This window comes from Crotalus tigris, unplaced genomic scaffold (genome assembly GCF_016545835.1).
Source record: "Crotalus tigris isolate CLP2741 ecotype Arizona unplaced genomic scaffold, ASM1654583v1 scf7180000017628.32516253702:7417878, whole genome shotgun sequence".
NCBI lineage: Eukaryota > Metazoa > Chordata > Lepidosauria > Squamata > Viperidae > Crotalus > Crotalus tigris.
Window position 1 is genome coordinate 4,342,859 of NW_024096523.1, and position 20,150 is coordinate 4,363,008.

Here is a 20,150-nt window from a genome sequence, read left to right on the forward strand (position 1 = left end):
CCATCCTTCTTGAGTACAGATGGTAAAAATTAAACATAGCTTCTCAGTTACGGCTTCTTTCTGCCTTTTAAAAAATGATGATTGATTTCTTAATCTTATTAGAAATGCCCAATTATATTTATCTGTACCTTCTTGGAATTAAATTTGTTTTAGCAGCTCACAATTACCTTTTAATCTATCTGTAAATATCCAAACATCTCTTTCCTTCAGGAGGGTTTCAATCTGATGAGTCACTAGCTAATAAAAGCAGATGATTACATTTTGTTTAATCTTGCCAATCCAGTTATATTTGGGGGGGGACCTTAATCCAAGTTTGCCATTGATAACAATATATTTAAACTGACTGAACCTCATTAGATTTAGAAAGTTAAAAAGTGGGGAGTTAAAAGAGGAAAACCAGCAAATGTTAAAGTGATGTTTAACCAGTGAAACATAGTTTTTAACCAGTGCTAAATCCAGAATTTGTGGATTAGCTTCATAATACAGTAGTGCAAAATGTGGCACTCTCATAAAGAAATTCAGTTCTGAAATATTAGGAAGAAATATTTAGTGCCACACTAGCAGAGCATACAGGTAATCCTCGACTTATAGCAGTTCATTTAGTGACCGTTCAAAGATATGTAATTTAAAAAAAATTAACTTATGACTATTTTTCACATTTACAACCATTGCAGTATCCCCGTGGTCATGTGATCAAATTCAGATGCTTGACAACTGACTCATATTTATGACGGTTTCAGTGTCCCGAGGTCACGTGATCCTATTTTGTGATTTTCTGACAAGCAAAGTCAATGGGGAAGCCAAATTCACTTAACAAACATATTACTAACTTAACTGTAGTGATTTACTTAACAACAGTGGCAAAAAGGTCGTAAAATAAGGCAAAACTCACTTAACAACTGTCTTATTTAGCAACAGAAATTTTGGGCTCAATTGAGTCATAAATCCAGGAGCACCTGTAATCTCAATTCTTGAGATGCTAAATTGCTAAATTGGCTACCAATAAATTTCCAAATCAATAAAATGCAGCTCCAAGATATACCATTTACTGCTAGGACTCAGCCACTTACTTACAAAAGATTTTTAAAAGGTCTCCTCCTTGTGAGGTTCATGGAGTATGGACCCACAACTAGCCTTGTCGGGCCCTCTCCTCTTGGATAGTCCTGCCTAAATATCACCAAAAAGAGTTAAGACCATCTTGACTGAGTGTGCTTTTGGCTCTTCATTGTTACTGATGCCTTGTTACATCTTTTACATTTTCCTTATTTTTTGTACTGTGTGTTTTATCTTATATTTATATTTATCTTTATTATCTTATTACTCACCCAGAAGTTTTTAGGACCAGATAGAAATAAAATAAATATAGGATCTCCCCCCCCCCCGTGACCATTTAATCTCCTGGGCCTTTTCTATGACATTCAGCACCACTGTGGTATTCTCTACATAAAAAGGTTAACCAAATTTTATCTTAATTTCATTTCAGGCAACCTGTCTAAAATTTGTCTATTCCAACAGGACCTTAGAATGATTATAATATCAATATGAATTCATTCCACCCCTTGTTGGTCTTCCCTTATCTTCAATTTTATTCATAAGATATGGAACTGAAGACCATGAAATTGATCCTCTCCTTGAAGAACCTTTTTAAAACCAAACTGTGATTCATAAACAATGATAGATGCCAAGAACAAAATTTGCTTATAAGGTGATTACTTGTTTCCTGGGATTGCTAGAAATGTGGGTTTTTAAGCATTCTTTATCTTGAAGACAAACTTTATGAGTTGGAATTAGCACTCCCCAAGAACAAATATTATTCAAAGAAAAGAATCTTTGACCTCTCTCTTCATATCCTTCATCCCTTTATGGATTTTGCCCCACTGCACTTGTTTTGCACATTCCACAGACAAGACTGTCCCAACATATACACATATGATCTGTCTATGTTTGTTTCCTTAGCATATCTCAGGAACTGAACGGAAGAAGAGACATCTATTTTGTTTGTCACTCACAAAACATCTCTATTCACAGTTGAGTCATAGCAAAGCAATATGGGAAGATTATGAAGTCCATGTGTAAAGTGATAGCAGTAGCAAAGAGAGAGCTATGGTTCAGGCTATTACAATTCAGTTCAATTCAGTTCCTTTGCATGCTTACTCAGAAATAAGTAGCTTAAGATAAGATAACCTTTATTGTCATTTTTTTACTGTGGGCACAATGGCACACATCAAAAATGAAATTTAGTTGCCCGCTCTCAAAGTGAAACACATACATGACACACACCTAAACATATTATGTACAACATATGTATAGACTCACACCCCTACATATGTATAACAAATAAATATTAAATACTGTCCATCTTGAATATATAACAGAAGGAGGAAGCTTGAGAGTTAGAAAAATACTTGAGAAATACTGCTTGCTAAATAAATTAGGAAATACTGCTTGCTAAATAAGATTCTACTGAATTGCACCTTGGCCGAATAAAACTGCAGTTCCAATATGCATTTATTGTAATTAGGAGCCTATCCTACTCGGCTTAGCTGAAAGCATTACAAACCACCCCAAGTTCAGCAGGATGCAGTCTTGCATACCTCTACTTAAGATCAAGCTGTACAATTTAAGGCTTGCACATTTAGGTTTATTTTTATCTCACCTATCAAGCAATGTTTGCCATTGGAGTCCTTCAAAATAGTTTACATAATAAAAGCAGGTACAACCCAATGGCTGTAAAATAAAGAAAAAAATATTTTTAAAAGACAGACAGTGGGTAGTGTGAACTCCCTCCCTGACAATTAAAATACAAGGAAGGAAGGATACTGGCGCTCCATTAAAAGAGAGAACGGAGAGAAATCACTGAATGGCTTGCTTTGAGTAGACCACATAGGATTTTCACAATATGACAACTGTTAAAAAGGCCCTGATTCCTCACTGCCAGCTATATTTTCAAGGGTAGCATGTCACAGAAAGATCCCAGTATGTGATATAGGTTTATTATAGGATGAAGACAGCTCTTCAAACACTATGGTTTTAAAATATAAAGTAGCTTTTTTTAATTCAGAGCAAGTTAGCAGCCAATGTAGACCAAGTGAGTACCCAATCCAAATTGGCCCTTGATATTAAACCAGTAATGTCCACTTATTGTTCCAGGGTATTTATATGATGGAGTCTAGCTGAAGGTCACCAAAGCATGCATAACAGGGACAGATTAGTCCACTTTACCTACAATTGTTAAATTGATTTGTGAAACAATGTCATCAAAGCAAAAAGTAAAAACCACATTTATGGGTTTGTGTGGACTTTTCTGGAGTAAATATTAGCCTTTTCCCATAATCGTAATTTTTGTGGTTTAGGCTGATTCCGTATTAAGAATAAGACTGTTCACACAATGCCTCAAACCACAAATTGCCAAACAAAGCTCAACCCTATCAAGCACCCAGTCTGTGTGATTAATCTATTGTTGTGCAAATCCAGACTATTTATTGAGCAAACTATGTTTAGATTAACCATGAGTTGGCATATTATCTGAATATAGTCATAATAAACATTTTTTATTTTATTCTGCATTTAAATCTTATAACCGACACCTTGAAGGTGTATTTTTCTCCCCAATTAAATTCCTTAATATAATATACTATAAGCTTTATTACAAACTTAGGCCAGCATATAATGCAACCATATGTGTTTATTGCAAATAAATCCTATCAATGTTAGCAAGTCTTGTTTTTAAACACAGGTAAGTTTGTACTCTCATTAGGCAAGTAACGTTATTTTATTTTTAAAAAGGTAACTTAATGGCATCTCACATTTAAGCCTTGTTCTCTTTACATGCCTTTTGCTTCAAATGACATTTTAATATCTGTTGACCAGATTTTAAACTTGGCACAGATGATGTACAGATGCCAGATTCTTCTTGCATGTGTCAATAACTTGGATCACTGCATGAAATCTTTTTGTTTTTCTGCCCCAGAAACAAATACATTGCGCAGTGAGATTCTTCCTTGTGTATTTATGATAATCTTGCCTTATCTCTTCGGGTTTATTGGAGTAATAGCACAATCCTAGACATGTTTGATCTTTTAAAATCCTGCTTTTATTATTTTAGAAGTAACTCAAGGTGGCAAACATACCTAACATTCCTATTTTCCCCGCAACAACAACGCTTGAGGTGGACCAGGCTGAGAGAGAGAGGGACTGGCCCAAATGTACCCAACTATTTTTCATGAGTTAAGCAGGACTAGAACTCACAATCTCCTGATTTCTAGCCTGGGACCTTAACCACTAGACCTGAGGTCCCCAACCTTTTGGGCACCAGGGACCAGTTACATGGAGAAAGTTTTTTCCGCAGACTGGAGAGTGCGTGGTTTTGGTGCTGCCTGCATCCTGTGGATGGGGCTTTGCTTGTTTGTGTGGCCCGGTTGCTGGCATGACGTGGCCCGGTACTGGTCCATGGACCGGAGGTTGGGGACCTCTGCACTAGACCAAACTGGCTCTCTGTTATTTTGTTAACTCTGCATACATTTGCAAACATTTTGGTTTCATACTACAGTATCCTTTCAAAGGCAGAATGAAAGTCTTACTGAATATAATTAGTCTTGTTTCTGAATTATGTTTCATTTACAAACCTGAAAGCTTGCACTCTTGAAAGTATTACCCCAAATTACAGTTGCAATCCAAGATATGCATATTAAAGTGTAAGTTCATTGTGCTAAATGGACCTGCATATTGAATAATTCCACATATTATTTTCCATTAAGATTTTAAGAGTACTCTAGATTTTTAAAAAAATAAATTAGAGTGACTCTGGTATCTGGTGGGGAACCAGCTTGATTTGCTCCACATAACTGTTTTCCTTGATCTTTGAGGAGTTTGTCCAGCACATTCCCCCTTGGTAGTTTAAGTATGCAAGACTGCTTGCAGAATTAATCATGAGGGTGCCACATCTTTTCTTTTTGATACATTTTGCCAGTTAAATGAGATTCAGTATGCTTAATACACAATGAACCCATGTAGATGTCACTCATAATAATAATAATAATAATAATAATAATAAAGTTGGAAGGGACCTTGGAGGTCATCGAGTCGAACCCCCTGCTCAGGCAGGAAACCCTACACCATTTTGGACAAATGGCTGTCCAGTCTCTTCTTAAAAACTTCCAGTGTTGGAGCATTCACCGCTTGACAAAGACATTTTGGTGGTATTAGAAATTATGTGCTGAATTTATAATCAGAGTGTTAGATCCTTTGAATAGCAATAGTACAAAAGTTGGACTGTATTTTATTTATTCATTGGATTTATTTCCAACACCATCACCACCAGTTCTATGGAGAGCTCCAGGCAATTTGCATCAGTAGGTCTATTACTTTTATCTCCACAACAACCAGGTGAGGTAGGTTGACTAAGAAACAATAATTGATCTAAAGTCCCGATAAAGGAGTATATTTGTAGCTCAGGTTGAAATGAGGGGTCCTTGGTGCTCTCTGAGCTTGGTTTTCTTGCAGACGTTTCATTACCCTAACTAGGTAACATGCAAGAAAATAACATGCAAGCACCAAGTCTAAAGTCTTCCACTGAACTCCAGGTTAAAAATGTTCCTATCCAACATTTTAACTTATTACATTCTAAATCCATCAGTCTTCCAGGCTGTGACTATGAATTCCCTTCTCTCCCGTTATTTTTTCAGGATTTAAAAAAAAAATAACCATAAGCAAAGCCTTCTTAAATTACATGGAGGATCCGCTTCTTTTATTTCGGTAGAATAGCTCACTAGGCCAAAGAGACTAAGCGAGGACTAACTTTCAGCGGACCTGCCCCGCAGAAGCAAACAAACACCCCATTCCCTCCGCACCAGCATTCAGGGTACATGTGAACGCGCGCTCGAGAGGGAGCCAGTCCTTAAAGAGATAAACGATCAGGATGGGAACTACATTTCCCACGAGCCCAGGCGGGCTGCCTTTTCCCCCATTGGTGCAGACGGTCGGAGGGGTGATCCCTAACTAGAGAGAACTCCGCCTACTCCGACGTGATTGGCTGCAGGGCGGGTGCCGACGCTTCCTCGGAACGACCTTAGCGCCTCCCTGTCGCTTCTCGACAGTATGAAAGAAGCGGCTGGCGAGACGCGTACAGTTGAGTTCTTTCCCCGCTGGCCGGGATGCCGCTTTAGCGGGCGCCTTCCGACGAGAGAGTTTGACTCCGGCCCGCCGGCAGCCGTCTGAGCGTTCTAGAATCCCGATGCACCTGGACGTTCTAGAACGCGGCAACTTTCGGACGTTCTCTCGGCTTTGACGCTCGTCCTCCTCCCCACCCCGAGGGAGCTAATTACGCCGGAGCGGCCCCCCTGTTTGGGGAAGAGAAGAGAAGGGACGAGAGGCAGCCCTCCGCCCGCCCGCCGGTTCTCTCTCTCTCTCTCTCTCCCGTTGCCTGCCCCGATCGCGTTAAACGACACCATGATCGTCGCCGACTCGGAGAGTTGCGAGCCCGCCGGAGTCGAAGGCTATTTGCCCTGCGAAGACTGCGAAAGTTTGAGGCGCAAGAAGGTAAAGTAAGAGAATGAAGATGCGCCCCGCGCCTTCTCGCTTTTGCTTCTGTAGTCTCCGGCTGCGATCCGGATCTCCCTCCCTCTCTCTCTCTCTCTCTCTCTCTGCCCCCCCCCCCGGCCGCCTTCTTTGCCATTTTCGGGGGAATGGGCGAGGGCGGGGGCGTGCGCTCCAGTTGTTGCTGCTCCTGCTGCAGAATTGCGTAAAGGGCTGGTAGCGCCGGTGTCCTTTTGAAGAACATGTATCAGAATGTCGTTGCATCAGCCGGAGAATGGAGAGTAGGAAAAAAGAGCTGCGGGGAAGGGGGGGTGAGAAAAGGGGGTGGGGGAAAAGGCTGGGAATACAAGCAGGCGGGCGCTGCAGTGATCCAACTCGCTGGGAGCGGACCCCCCACGGCTAGAGAAGCTCTTCCTTCCATTGCTCCGGGTGGCAAAGAATTAAGCCGTGATGAGCGGTTGGCTGGCAAAGGTTTCGCCAGCCGCCCGGGTCTCCTGGGGGGGATGAGAAACCCGCTCGCCCCGGCTCCTATTTTCCCTCCACGAATGTTGGGGCTTCTTAAATTGCACTTTCTTCGGGACTAGAATCTTTCTTCTTCCAGTTCTGCGCCACAAACCCCTCCCCCCCGTCGCTTATCCATCTTCCCCACCAAATGAAAGCCCGTCGCCCTCCCCCCACCACCCCGATTCCGAATCAAAATCGGCTCTTTTGCCTGCGGGAAGCTGGATCTGGGTCGGTCGATGTGGGGTGATCAGAGACCGAGCGGCGTAGCGAATGGTTTTAGCGCGTAGCTGCTGAAGGACGCCAGAAGTTCCTCTTTGGGTGGGTGTAAGTGGGCGATCGCTGGTCCTACAAGCTCGGGCATGTCCGACACGCGGACCGAGGGGTGTGTGTGCGCGCGCGCTCTCTCTACATACAGCGTTTATAAACACGAGAGAAGACCAGCCCCGGCGAGCTTTTTCCGACGCCGCGCTGCGCCTCTGCCCTTGGGCGGCCAATTTGCTTGGCTTGTGTAAGGCACGCTCCCCGAAATGGCTTTGTTCACACGAATCCTGCTTTAGAACTCCGCACCGAGTGTAGTGAGTCTTCACTTTGGTTAGTTGCTCATTGTTTAAATGTGTTATGTGCGAACCCAGGCCCAGTGATGAGTTTACAGTTTGATAGGATTGTGGAAACCCAGATGTTGGATTTTATTTAATCCTTGTTCATTGGGTTTCAATTTTATTTTATTTTTTTTCATCTTTTTGTAAGCTGCCCAGAATCACTTCAGTAGTGAGACGGGTGGCATGTAAATTAAATAAATAAAGGAGAAATCCAGCGAGTAGATCAAGGGGGTGTTTAAACAGCTCCTAAGATGGTAGGTATTCATTTAAACTGCTGTGTCAGCTAAGTTTCAGAGCGAAGCTTTCAAGCGATGATACAACCAGGTAACTTAATTGAGGTCCTTCAATCAGTGCTTTTAAAGGAAGCCACTTGTCCATTCAATTATGAAATATGCAACTGGCTTTAAGAACATTGGATATCTTGTCCTTTTTTTAAAAAAAAGTATTTTTGTCCTTATGTTTTATACTTTACTGCAGAAGTAGGATGAAATGTTAACGAAATGTCATATCGTAAACTTGTGCATCCAAGCAGCCCTTTGTGGAAGTAAGGAAAGAGGGTCTGACCCACTGTTAGGCCTGGTATCTTTATATTGACTTGGACAATAATCTGTTACTCTTTGGATATTTGTAACACCTCCCCTCCCAAGGCCCAGATTTAACAGCGTGGCTCTTTTCTCAGCAAGTTTGAAAAAAAGAATATTAAAGAGTAGCAGGCAGCCCCTCCCCAAATTAAGTGTACGCTTATGAGCCAATAGTAACAGTAATAGTAAAGAAGGAAATATTCAGAATTTTTTGTGCCAATTACCAAGGGGCTTTGCTTGGTCTCAGTCCCCTCCTGTGTAAGAGCTGAGAAGTGTGGTTGACTCTTCTTTGGTACTTGTGCAACTGAGCGGCACACCCCAAGGATTGTGGCTTGACCCATTAGGCCCCTAGGAAGGGAGCCCTGGGCATTCTCCATCCCCCTTTTTCAGGCTCCAAAGGGATGGAGAAGCTTCTGGGAAGCTCTCCCCATCCCCACACAGCTGTAGTCACAGACTGGGGGCTCTTAATTTCATATCTCCCCCTCCCCTGTTGCTCTACACAGTATTTATATACAGGTAGTCCTTGACGTACAACCACAACTGAGCCCAAAATTTCTGTTGTTAAGTGAGACAGTGAGTTTTGCCCCATTTTACGACCTTTGCCACAGTTGTTAAGTGAATCTCTGCCGCTGATAAGTTAGTAACCTGGTTGTTACGTGAATCTCGCTTTCCCATGGACTTTGCTTGTCAGAAGGTCACAAAAGTTGATCACATGACCTTAGGACACAGCAACCGTCATAGGTATGAATCAATTGCCAAGTGTCTGAATTTTGATCACATGACCACGGGGATGCTTCAAAGCTTGTAACTATGAAAAATTGTCATGTGTCACTTTTTTCAGTGCCATTGTAACTTTGAATGGTCACTAAATGAACTGTTGTAAGTCGAGGACCACCTGTATTAAATGGACAGCTTGCTTTTCCTTTGATAGCTTCAGACAGTGCAGTGTTGAGTTTGTTACAACAGTAGCAATCAGGAGAGAGACTGTTTGAAGAAAACATGAGTGATCCAAACTTACTCAGTGAGATCCAGAAACTTACCGTTTTGGTCCAGCACTTTTAACAAATACACAAAACTGCCTCCCTTTGATTGAATTGAATACATAGTTGTTTTTGTTGCTTCTCTTTGTGTGCCAAGGTAGGAAGATTATATAAATAGCTTTAGCCCCAAATTTTGGCTGTTCTCCCTGAATAATTTCACTTCTTTCCTATCTTTTTCTATCTGGCTTGACAGAATCATGGGTTCACACAAAATAATTAGTCTGGTTTGTTAAGCCATTTTCTGGCTTTCCTGGGCATAGAAGCATAAATCAACTAGTTATTCTGTGTTATACTATATGCTATCATGGGTAATACAATCAACCAAGATTATCTCTAATGAAACTTTACATTTGTGCATGCAGTTGCTGAGTTGATCGATGATTTGGCAAAGTGTGTGCTGTGTGACCCCAGCCAACAAATACAAGAGTTAAAATCATACACACATACTGGTGGGTTTTTTTTTTTTTTTTCAGCAGTTGCGTCAGGACAGATGCAGTTGTATTAGCAGGCCTGGAGATTGGGAGGTGTGGTTATGTTGACTTGGGATAGATGGGTGTTTTTACCCTGACTGCTATTTCTATGCATGTTGTTTTTCTGTTTTTCTCAGTGTGGTTTTTTTTTTCAATGTTTTTATATTTTCTTTGAATATTCACTGCTCAGAGTCATAATTTTGAGACTGGCGACCATACAAACTGAGTAAGTAAATAGTGTGATTGGTATCATGTATGTCATGATGTCATCTTATTTATTATGAAATTTATTTGCCATCCATCTCATATCCAACGATATACGATGCAAATTACTAAATTTGCATAGCTTGTGTCAGTGCCTGTAACGTCACTCTCCAAAGCAGACGCTTGTGAGGAACAGGAAAGTTGGAAACTGTAATTCTGCATAATCTGGAGACAGAGTTTCAAAAGGATATCGCTTTGTAGCTGGGTTGATGGTTGTTTGTGACTGGATATGGACTCTTATATGAACCGAGCGGTCACAATTTGCAAATCATAGTTTAGGGCTTAATTTTTAGGAGAGTCCAGGCATTTGTGGCCTGACTCCACCAGATCATGACTTTGTATGTTATTTGGAGACAGAAACTGAATCTATAGGGGTGTGTGGGGGGGTATGCTTTTTGGCTTATGCAAATACATGCATGTAGGAGCAACACAAAGTTCATGCGTGTACACACACACACACACACACATACACACACACACAGGCACGGATTACTCAGCCTGAGGAGGTAAAATGCAACCTAGGGAAATAACAGAAGAAAGGGAAGGAAGTATGGGTAACAGTAAACAGGGGAACAGCCTGTGCTTGTTTGTTTGAGTAAGACATGTATTAGCGTATGCGTGTGCCAGGCCACAGGAAGGCATTTGGAATTAAGGCTTTGCAAAAAAAACAAACCAGGATTTTTGAAGAGGATTTGAAGGAAATAGAATGGCAAAATGAGTCTTTTGGATGAAAAGGGAAAAGTCTTCAGAAGATAAGATAGAGTCCCTTGGGAGATAGATAGGTAGGTGGGTAGGTTGGTAGGTAGGTAGATTGATTGATTTAAAAGATTTGTATGGCCACCCATCTTAGAGCACAATTCTTAAGTTTTTAACTTACAACTGCCCAACAGCTCACACAGCACTAAATCTCTGAGCAGCTCACAAAATTACTAAAACCATAAACCTTGCTTTATACCAGTTTTCTTCAACTTCTTCTTCAAATGAGATTACAATAGGTTCTGGAGAAAAGCCAAGGAATGAACAGCAATAGCAGCATTCATTCTACAGCAGGATTGTCTAAACCTAACAAGCCATGGTTTGCACAGCTCTTTCAACTCCTTACAATTCGGTGAATGGTTATTAAGCATGATCTGTGGTCAGGTCACTGGAGTAGCATGATGAGGTTTGCTGTATCAGATTAAGCTCAGAAAATGCGCAGGTTGCTATGAAACACCCGAGCATCTTTCATGACCTGTTAAATCAGGGATCCTCAACTTTGCTGGCTGAGGAATTCTGGGAGTTGAAGTCCCCAAGTCTTAAAATTGCCAAGGCTGAGAACCCCTGCGTTAGATACTGTAAATCATCTACTGCTAAAGAGGAAGTCCTTCATGTATGACCAAAATTGACATCAGAATTTTCATTGCTAAACAAGGTGGTTAAATGAGTCGGCCCAATTTTACAACCCTTTTTTTATCACAATTGTTAGTGGATCACGCAATTGTTAATAGAATCCAGCTTCTTCACTTGTCAGAAGCTGTCTGGGAAGGTCACAGATGACAGTCACCTGACTCTGGGATGGTGCAACCGTTGTAAATACATACATACAATTTTGATCACATGACTAAGGGGATGGTGCAGCCATCGGAGCCACTGTTTTCAAAGTCATTGTAACCTTGGTCAGTAAACAAATGGTTGTAAGTTAAGAATTGCCCATATCTCTGTTGTATGAGTAGTCCTCGACTTACAACAGTTCATTTAGTGACTGTTCGAAATGACAATGGTGCTGAAAAAAGTGACATGTCCATTTTTCATACTTATGACCGTTGCAGAATCCCCAGGTTGCAAATTCAGACGCTTGGCAACTGACTCGTATTTATGACGGTTGCAGTGTCCCAGGGTCATGTGATCCCCTTTTGCGACCTTCTGTCAAACAAAGTCAATGGGGAAGCCAGATTCACTTAACAACTTTGTTACTAACTTAACAACTGCAGTGATTCACTTAATAACTCTGGCAAGGAAGAAATGGGGCAAAATTCACTACTTTCTCACTTAGCAACGGAAATTTGAGGCTCAATTGTGGCCTTAAGTAATGAATTCTGGGATATTTGTATTCCCCCAGCATCCTTGATTATTAATCTCACTAACTAGTTTTGATGGAGATCAATAGTTTTTGGGAAACCAAGGGTTATTTTTTTAAAAAAAAAAACTGTAGGTATAGGAAAACTCCTTGTATACAGCCTGGTTATACGAGCAACCAAGTTCTATTGAATTTTAACTCAATTTTCTGGCTTTCTACAATACAGTGAATTGTAAGTTTATTACAGAATCTGGGTTTGCATGCATATTTTAGCTAATTGATGGAAACGCTGTCATGTGAATGTACCAGGTTTGGCATACAGTAGACCAAGGGTAGGCAACCTTGGCTCTTTTATGACTCGTGGACTTCAACTCCCAGAATTCCTGAGCCAGCATGGCTGGCTCAGGAATTCTGGGAGTTAAAGTCCACGAGTCATAAAAGAGCCAAGGTTGCCTATCCCTGCAGTAGACTGACATTGTTACATTGAACAAGATGCAGTTTTAGATAATTTTAGTGCTATTTATTTGCGTGTTGCTTAGAAGTTAGCTTTACAAATTACATTAAGTCATCACATGATTTGCTCATATTTTGTACTAGCATGTTGTTTGAGATCGATTACTGGTTTATGGCTTACTTTGTGTAACAAACTCAGCAATCAGTTGTTCAATCATAGTCAAACATCTAGCTGAGCATGAATACATTATTCAGTTTGCACTGGCTTTGCCAATTTTTTTTTTTTAGATGTCTTTCCATTGAATTGAGAGATTCTTCTTTTCTTTTAAATTTATATCCAACTTGAACATTCTTGCATTGGCTCTTGTGCGTCATTAAGGTTACTTTCAAATCCTGGTTGTTGAATCAGGAGTGGAGTTGATTGCCTGGTCTGGAAACATTGTAGGAGGACAGCCATGTTAGTTACTTCGTTAGCTAAAAATTAGAAGCACCTTTTCAGATTTTATTAAAAGTTATATAAGGTGCAGCTCACAAAAACTTATACCTTTTAATAAAATTTGTTGGTTTGAAAAGATGCCATAAGATTTCTTCTCCTGCTGTTGGCCTGGATAGTAGGGCAAATGCAGAATTAATCAGAGAAAGCAAAAATCTCTATGAGATTACTATATATTGCACACCCCAGAGATGTGTAGTTCCAGAAGGTAGAATAAGAAGACATTTTTGGCAATGTTTGGCTGTGGGTTGGTGGGTGGAGGAGATGTTGTAGCAAGGTATGTCTTAGATTATTGTAGTTGCCTTTATCCATTACGCGCTCCAAACAGATTTACCAATGTATGTATGTATTTGGGGGAGAGGGTGCTTTTGAATCAATCTTCACTCCTGGAAACTGCCTGGACAAGCTCCTGCAAGATTTCACAAGTTGTTTGTCATCCTAAGGCTAAGAAAGAGTTAGTGGCCCAAAGTCACCCAGTTGGCTTTATGCCTAAGGTGGGGCTAGAACTCGCTGTCTCCCAGTTACTAGCCTGATGCCTTAACTGCTACACCAAACTGGCTCTACAGTACTGTATGTATGTATGTATTTATTAAACAGATTTTTGTGCCACTGCAATCAAAACAATTCTTGATGGCTTAAACAGGAAAAAAATACCATATAGAACATATCCAGTACAAAAATACAATCACATGACAGCAAAACGAAGAAGAAAGATTAAAAGAGATGGCAAGGCCAACTCAAATGAGAAGAAGCTTCTCAAAATAGTTTGTCCTCCAGCTGATAATATAAAGGGGCTTTGTTAGCTTGCATGCTACTGGATCTATTCTTTCAAAACATACAAAAAATGGATTTCTTAGATCCTTCAATATAGAATTGGAGATTCAGTGTTTCAAAAGCACATTGTTATCTTTCCCTTGCCTCCCATTCTTCTTGATAATGCTGTTGAAATCTTGATTTTTATAAAGGGTGACATAGCCCTATGGAGGGAAAGTGGTCTCCAGCATGGTAATCTCCATGCCAGATGGGCAAAACTAGTCAAAAATGATGGACATCTCCAGTAGGACAATGTGGAACCAGTGATTTCATGTCCCTTAATGATGTGATCATCCAAATGATGTAATTATGTACTCCATCTTACTCTGGTTCACACACCATGGAAAGACATAAACCACATTGTTGTAAAACAGAGATATGTAACTTCCATCAGCTCAGGGTCTCCACCAGATTTGGCTCTTCATTGGGGGTGGAGTTTAAGCATCTTCGAGGGACACATTTTGCTCTTTAAAGCTGCCTTAACCCTCTCAAGAGCAAGATTGACAGGCCATCTATGCTGCTTGTGCTTTTTATGCACCGCTCCAAACCAAAATCTGAACAAACCCCAAAAGCAAGGTTTATACCAGGGGTAGGCAACCTTGGCTCTTTTATGACTGGTGGACTTCAACTCCCAGAATTCCTGAGCCAGCATAGTTGGGAGTTGAAGTCCACGAGTCATAAAAGAGCCAAGGTTGCCTACCCCTGGTTTATAGAATGGTTGGTTCGCTTATGGTTTGTTACCTATTTCATAATTGGGTTAGTTCACACCTGGTTTATAAATCCCAGAGGGATTGGTCCCACAGTGAGGTAGATGTTTAGTCTGGGTTTGGCATTTTTTAAATCCATCTGCCGAGTCCTTCCCAAGGACCTGGGATGGGCAGATGTTGTTTGATGGTGCTTAAGGTTTTATGGCAGGAGGTAAGCTGTTCCAAGACCGATGGGGATTTTGTCAATGTCAGTGGTATTCAAATGGTGGTCCAGTTATTTTGGGATTGCTCTTAAGGCCCCTATCCCTGTTGATATTACCTTTGCTTTCTTTTGCCACAGTCATTGTATTTCTGTTTGCAGAACTTTGCATTTTGTGATTTTCCATTATGATTATTATTTTGAAAGCCAGCTATTAAATCATGAAATAGTCTCACTTTGGTTCTTTTAGCTTACAAAATAAATGAAGTTAAAATGCTAGAAGTCCTATGAGGATGTTTGAATAATCAGACTTGAGTCAAAGAGGGAAAGCTCAAAACACATCAGAAACTGGAAAATATAAAACATAAAAAAACATTAAACCTTCCTCTGCGCCAGTGTTACTCAATCTTGGCAACTTTCAAATGTGGGGAGTTCAATTTCAAAAATTCTCCAGCCAGAATTCTGGGAGTTAAAGCCAACATATCTTAAAGTTGTTAGGGTTGAGAAGTGGTTTAGAAAGAGATTTGAACCCAAAATAAATGGAAAAAAAGCTTGATTCTGTGTCAGTGTTCAACACTGAGTAAACTTGTTAATAACAATGAATTCCTAAGCCAGAAGTTTTCAGATTTTCAGACTGCATAACATTTTAGTTAAAATAATAAACATAATTACCAGAACCTCGATCAAGAGGCAAAGGGTGTTCAACCTAGCTAAGAGGGTGATTTTGCCCCTGATTAAACCGCAAAAATCCAGACAGTTATTAGATGGTAGCCTTTTTTCTGTATCTTTTTACTGACCTCTAATCATGGTCCAGATTACTGCAGTCCAGAATTGTTGGCTCCAGTTTTGATACAATTAAAATAGATGTGATGATGGCTCTATGTGAATTAATGTCTGTCATTTTGATGAGCTGTATGTTTACATGGTGAGAGATTTCATATCAGCCTTTAGCATTAGTCATCAATCTAGGATCTTTCTTTCTTTCTTTCTTTCTTTCTTTCTTTCTTTCTTTCTTTCTTTCTTTCTTTCTTCAGAAGTTTCAGTAATGAAAATGTAGATCTAAATAGCTGATTCATCATTATTTGATTTGCTTGCATTGTCTCCAATAGGTTGGGCAAACTTCGGCCTTCAGAGTTGGTGACGATATAATAACCTTGTTTTGCAGCCTGGTTGTAATTTGCTTAACCTCTCCTGACTTGCTTATCAGGAATGTGGATGCCAAGTTCCGACTAAGTGCAAGTGGCATCGTCACCCCATTTAGTCAGCATCTTGATACTTACCTGGTCATTTGGGTACCTGATACCAGCTTGGGGGGGAGGGGGGAAGGGTGAATTAAATTTGCAAATTGAGACGGGAGATTGCCAGATGGCAGATTAGATGTCTCTGAAATAATTCTTCTCTATTACTGGATAGACATTAGGGCTGGAGGAAGTGGTTGTGATGGTAGATTAGTTTTATTAAGCCTTAATTATTCTATAGGTGTATTTTCATAAACCTTGGGCATTTTGCCAGACAATTTCTACATTGAAGGGGATTAGTTCAGTTGGATGTGCTACTTTCAAGCAGCATGTGAGCTCGATACATTCCTTGTAGTAAATCATGATTTGTTTAACCATAGCTTGTTAATTAAGCTTCCATTGATAACTGATAAACTTTGGTGTCAATCTCAGTGGGGTTGTTCACTTGTTATATAACATAAGCTGTGAATCCAGCCTTGGTATAAATTAAGACAGAAATAATATTTAGAACGTAGAATAATACAATTGGAAGGGACCTTGGAGGTCTCCTAGTCCAGCCCCTCTGCTCGAGCAGGAGACACTATACCATTCTGGACAAATAGCAGTCCAGTCTCTTCTTGAAAACCTCAGAGCAAGCTTAATGATGATCAACTCTGTGGGATAATAGGTAGTCTTTGAGCTACCATAATGGAGCCTACCCTTTAGGGTTGTAAGTCTTGAAGTCATAGAGTAGGTTACCCAACTGACCAATCGGATTGTATGACCTATTTTGTGGTGGTCATTAAGTGGCCACCAGGGTTGTTAAGTGGAACAATTATTCACTACGGACCAGTTTTGCTGAAAACCGGAAATAAATGCGGCTATTTTGGCAAAAAATGCCGTAAAACATGGTCACATGACTGCAGAACGCTGCAAATCGCCATAAATGTGGACCAGTTGCCGAGTGTCCAAAATGTGGTCATAAGGAGGGGGGCACTGGGACTTCGGAACTGAGTCGTAAGTGCCCCCAGGTAAGTCTGTCATAACCTCAAACGATCGCTAAATGATGGGTCATAAGTCAAGGATTATTTGTATACAAATTTGCACCCATCTTCAGCAAAGAACAGGCTAGATCGCCAAGGTCTTTCATGATATATTGAAGAACAGAATGATATGTCTTCCCTTTCAATGAACAGATTCCAGCTGGGCTAAAGGCAGAATCTTATTCCAACCATAATGGTGGAATATATCTCCAGTAGAGGCAATCCAGGGCAGGCTGTGTAGCATTTAAAGCTGCTCTCAAACACCAAGACAACAACTAGAGAATTCCAGAGGAAAAACTTGGATATTACCCCGCTGTCCCTGAGCTTCACGGTAGTGCTAGCCTGTGGCAGTTATGGGGAGGACTTTTTTCTCAAGAATTCTGGCTTAGCCTGTTAATGCATGTTTTGTGTTGACTGACATTTGTGAGCCTCCCACTCATGGTTATTTGAGGGGTTTTTTTAGCCTTCTCTCTTTCTGTGTAAATCAGATTTGGATCTTGGTTGTTTGGGAGATATACAGTAAACCAGAGATCCCTGGTTTTAGAGCACTTTGAGAAATACTTATGAGTCTTTAGCTCTGGAGTGAGGGATGTTGGATCTGTAAGAAGGTTTTACTTTGGTTCCAGGATTTCTACCAACTAAGGCATTGTGTTCTATCAGGAGAATCATCTGGTGGGAAGCGGAATTATTCTAGAGCTAGATTGGATGCATTTCAACTTTTTTTTGGCTCTCAATTGAAAGAGATTGCATCATAGGGATGGGAAGCAATCTGCATGGGCAGATTCAGGACTCATAAAGACTAGAGGAAGAATCTGAAAAGCAATTAGCAGGATGGGAAGAGATTGACTTAGAAGCAGTTGTTTTCCAAAAGTCATGAGAAGCAGCCTCTACCTGCTTACCTTGAGCTGGCTTGAATATCAGTAATTAGGAGTCAATTAATTCTGCATTTGTCCATATTCTCCAATCAGGTGCTCTCTAGAAAATTGACTTATATGCTGAGATGAGGATGATGGGGTTGCGATCAGTACACCAAACTGAGGAAGGCTACCTTCTCAAGTTGCTGTAATGTATGCGATAGTATCTGGTATCTTTAGATCTTGTCCATCCTTGAAGAAAAGGGATGAATGGAGGGCTTATGATTATCATGCAGGAAACCAGTGTCTCCCTGTCCCTATCCAGTGGGATCAAGCACAATATAAGAGGTTAGCAACTGATATCGCAAGGTTGACATCTAGCTCAAGATGGGGAATGATTTGGCTTCATGAGGGATAACTTAGTTAAGATCTGGAACTATGAGGGACACTAGTCATATCACCACACCTTTTGTGGATTGGGAGAGAAGAAATAATTCTTGCATGGTCCAGTCTGGGTCGGTAACCAGGACCAGAGCTTCCAAGCTTTCAGACTTGTGCTGAAGCTCATCCTCAGGAAACTTCTCTCACACAATTTCTCCTGGTGAGACAGAGGTTCCCTGAGGATGGGCTCCAGCTCGGAAGACTAAACCTCTGGTCTTGGGGACTGACCCAGATTGGATCCTGCAATAATATTATCCTGGGACACGTATATTTGCTTTCATTCATAAACTAAATCTTACTGATTGGAGCTGAAATATGTTTGAAACTGCTTATATGCCTATATTGTGAAACCATTCTCATAAAGCTAGTGTAGTAGAGATCAGAAATTTGGAATATGGGTGTTGGACTGGGATCTCCTTTGATTTTTGCCTTAGGTACTGCAAATCTTGTTTTAGCAAATTTAGCAGGCAGATTCTAGCCTCAAGTGACGTGTGAAATCAACTGTTAACTGGCAATAAAACATCAAGCATAAAACAACATCTTTGTGGTGTGAATTAATCATACTTAAAACGTAAAGGAGTGGGGGCAGCGATCTGCAGCTAAGATTGAAATTAAGGTGTGGTGTAGTTGCATCTAAATCTATTTGGAGAAGGAAGTTTGCCAAATATTAAAATAATGCTGATTAAGTATTCAGGATTCTAATATTAGCTGCTCTTGGCTAAAATACACTCTTAATGCTTGTACAGGTAGTCCTTGATTTACACAATTGTAAGCCCCACAATTGGGAGTAGAATTTTTGTTGCTAAGCAAGGCAGTGGCACACCCAATTTTACAACTTTTTCACATGGTTGTTAAGCAAACCCCTGCATTTGTTAAGTGCATCGCACGGTCATTAAACAAATCTGGCTTCCCCCATTGACTTTGCTTGTAAGAAACCAGCTGGGAGGTTGCAAAGAGGATCACATGACCCAGGAATGCTGTAACTGTCATAAATGTGGGCCTTTTGTCAAGGGCATGAAGTTCGATCACATGACCGTGGAAATGCTGTGACTGACGGTAATGATGATGATGATGATGATGATGGAAGAAGGGGCCTTGGAGGTCATCTAGTAGTCCAGCCCCCTGCTCAGGCAGGAAACCCTATACCATTTCAGACAAATGGCTGCCGGATTCTTAAAAACTCCCAGTATTGGAGCATTCACAGTTTCTGGAGGCAGGTTGTTCCACTGACTAATTGTTCTCACTGTCAAAAAATTTCTCCTTAGTTCTAGCTGGCTTCCCTCTTTGGTTAATTTCCATCCGTTGCTTCTTGTCCTGCCTTCAGATGCTTTGGAGAATAGCTTGACTCCCTCTTCTTTGGGGAAGCCCCTCAAATATTGGAAGATGCTATCATGTCACCCCTCCTCCTTCTCTTCGTTAAACTAGACCAGGGGTAGGCAACCTTGGCTCTTTTATGACTCGTGGACTTCAACTCCCAGAATTCATGAGCCAGCATGGCTCAACTTAAAAACCTCTCCCTTTCCTCTCAGCATGGCTGGCTCAGGAATTCTGGGAGTTGAAGTCCACAAGTCATAAAAGAGCCAAGGTTGCCTACCCCTGAATTAGACAAACCCAATTCCAGCAACCATTCCTTGTAAGTTTTAGCCTCCAGTCCCCTGATCATCTTTGTTGCTCTTCTCTGCACTCTTTCTAGAGTCTCAACATCTTTCATAAGTGCACAGCCTAGATGTAAGTCACTTTTTAAAGTCTGATTTAACTTTGACTCATTGTAAGTCGAAGACTACCTGTATTACATTGATATAATATGCGATGCAGTGTAATGTTGTGGGTACTCCATCACAGGAGGAGATTGGGCAGCCATTTGTCTGAAATAATATAGGGT

The 20,150-nt window shown here is 40.8% G+C and overlaps 1 protein-coding gene across 4 annotated transcripts in view; it reads left to right on the forward strand.

Moving 5' to 3' along the window:
- The window catches only part of SESN2 (sestrin 2), a 53,825-nt gene that overhangs the window by 10,395 nt on the left and 23,280 nt on the right, over positions 1–20,150 (forward strand). The window contains exon 1 of one of the 4 annotated variants that reach the window (XM_039334272.1): positions 5,710–6,537. The exons of 1 other annotated variant lie outside the window; for it this stretch is intronic. In XM_039334272.1, the coding sequence (XP_039190206.1) occupies positions 6,448–6,537 (90 nt within the window). In that variant the 5' untranslated portion in view covers positions 5,710–6,447. Of the gene's footprint in view, positions 1–5,709; positions 6,538–20,150 lie in introns of those variants that run through there. 2 more of the 4 variants (XM_039334273.1, XM_039334271.1) reach the window with 2 other exon arrangements.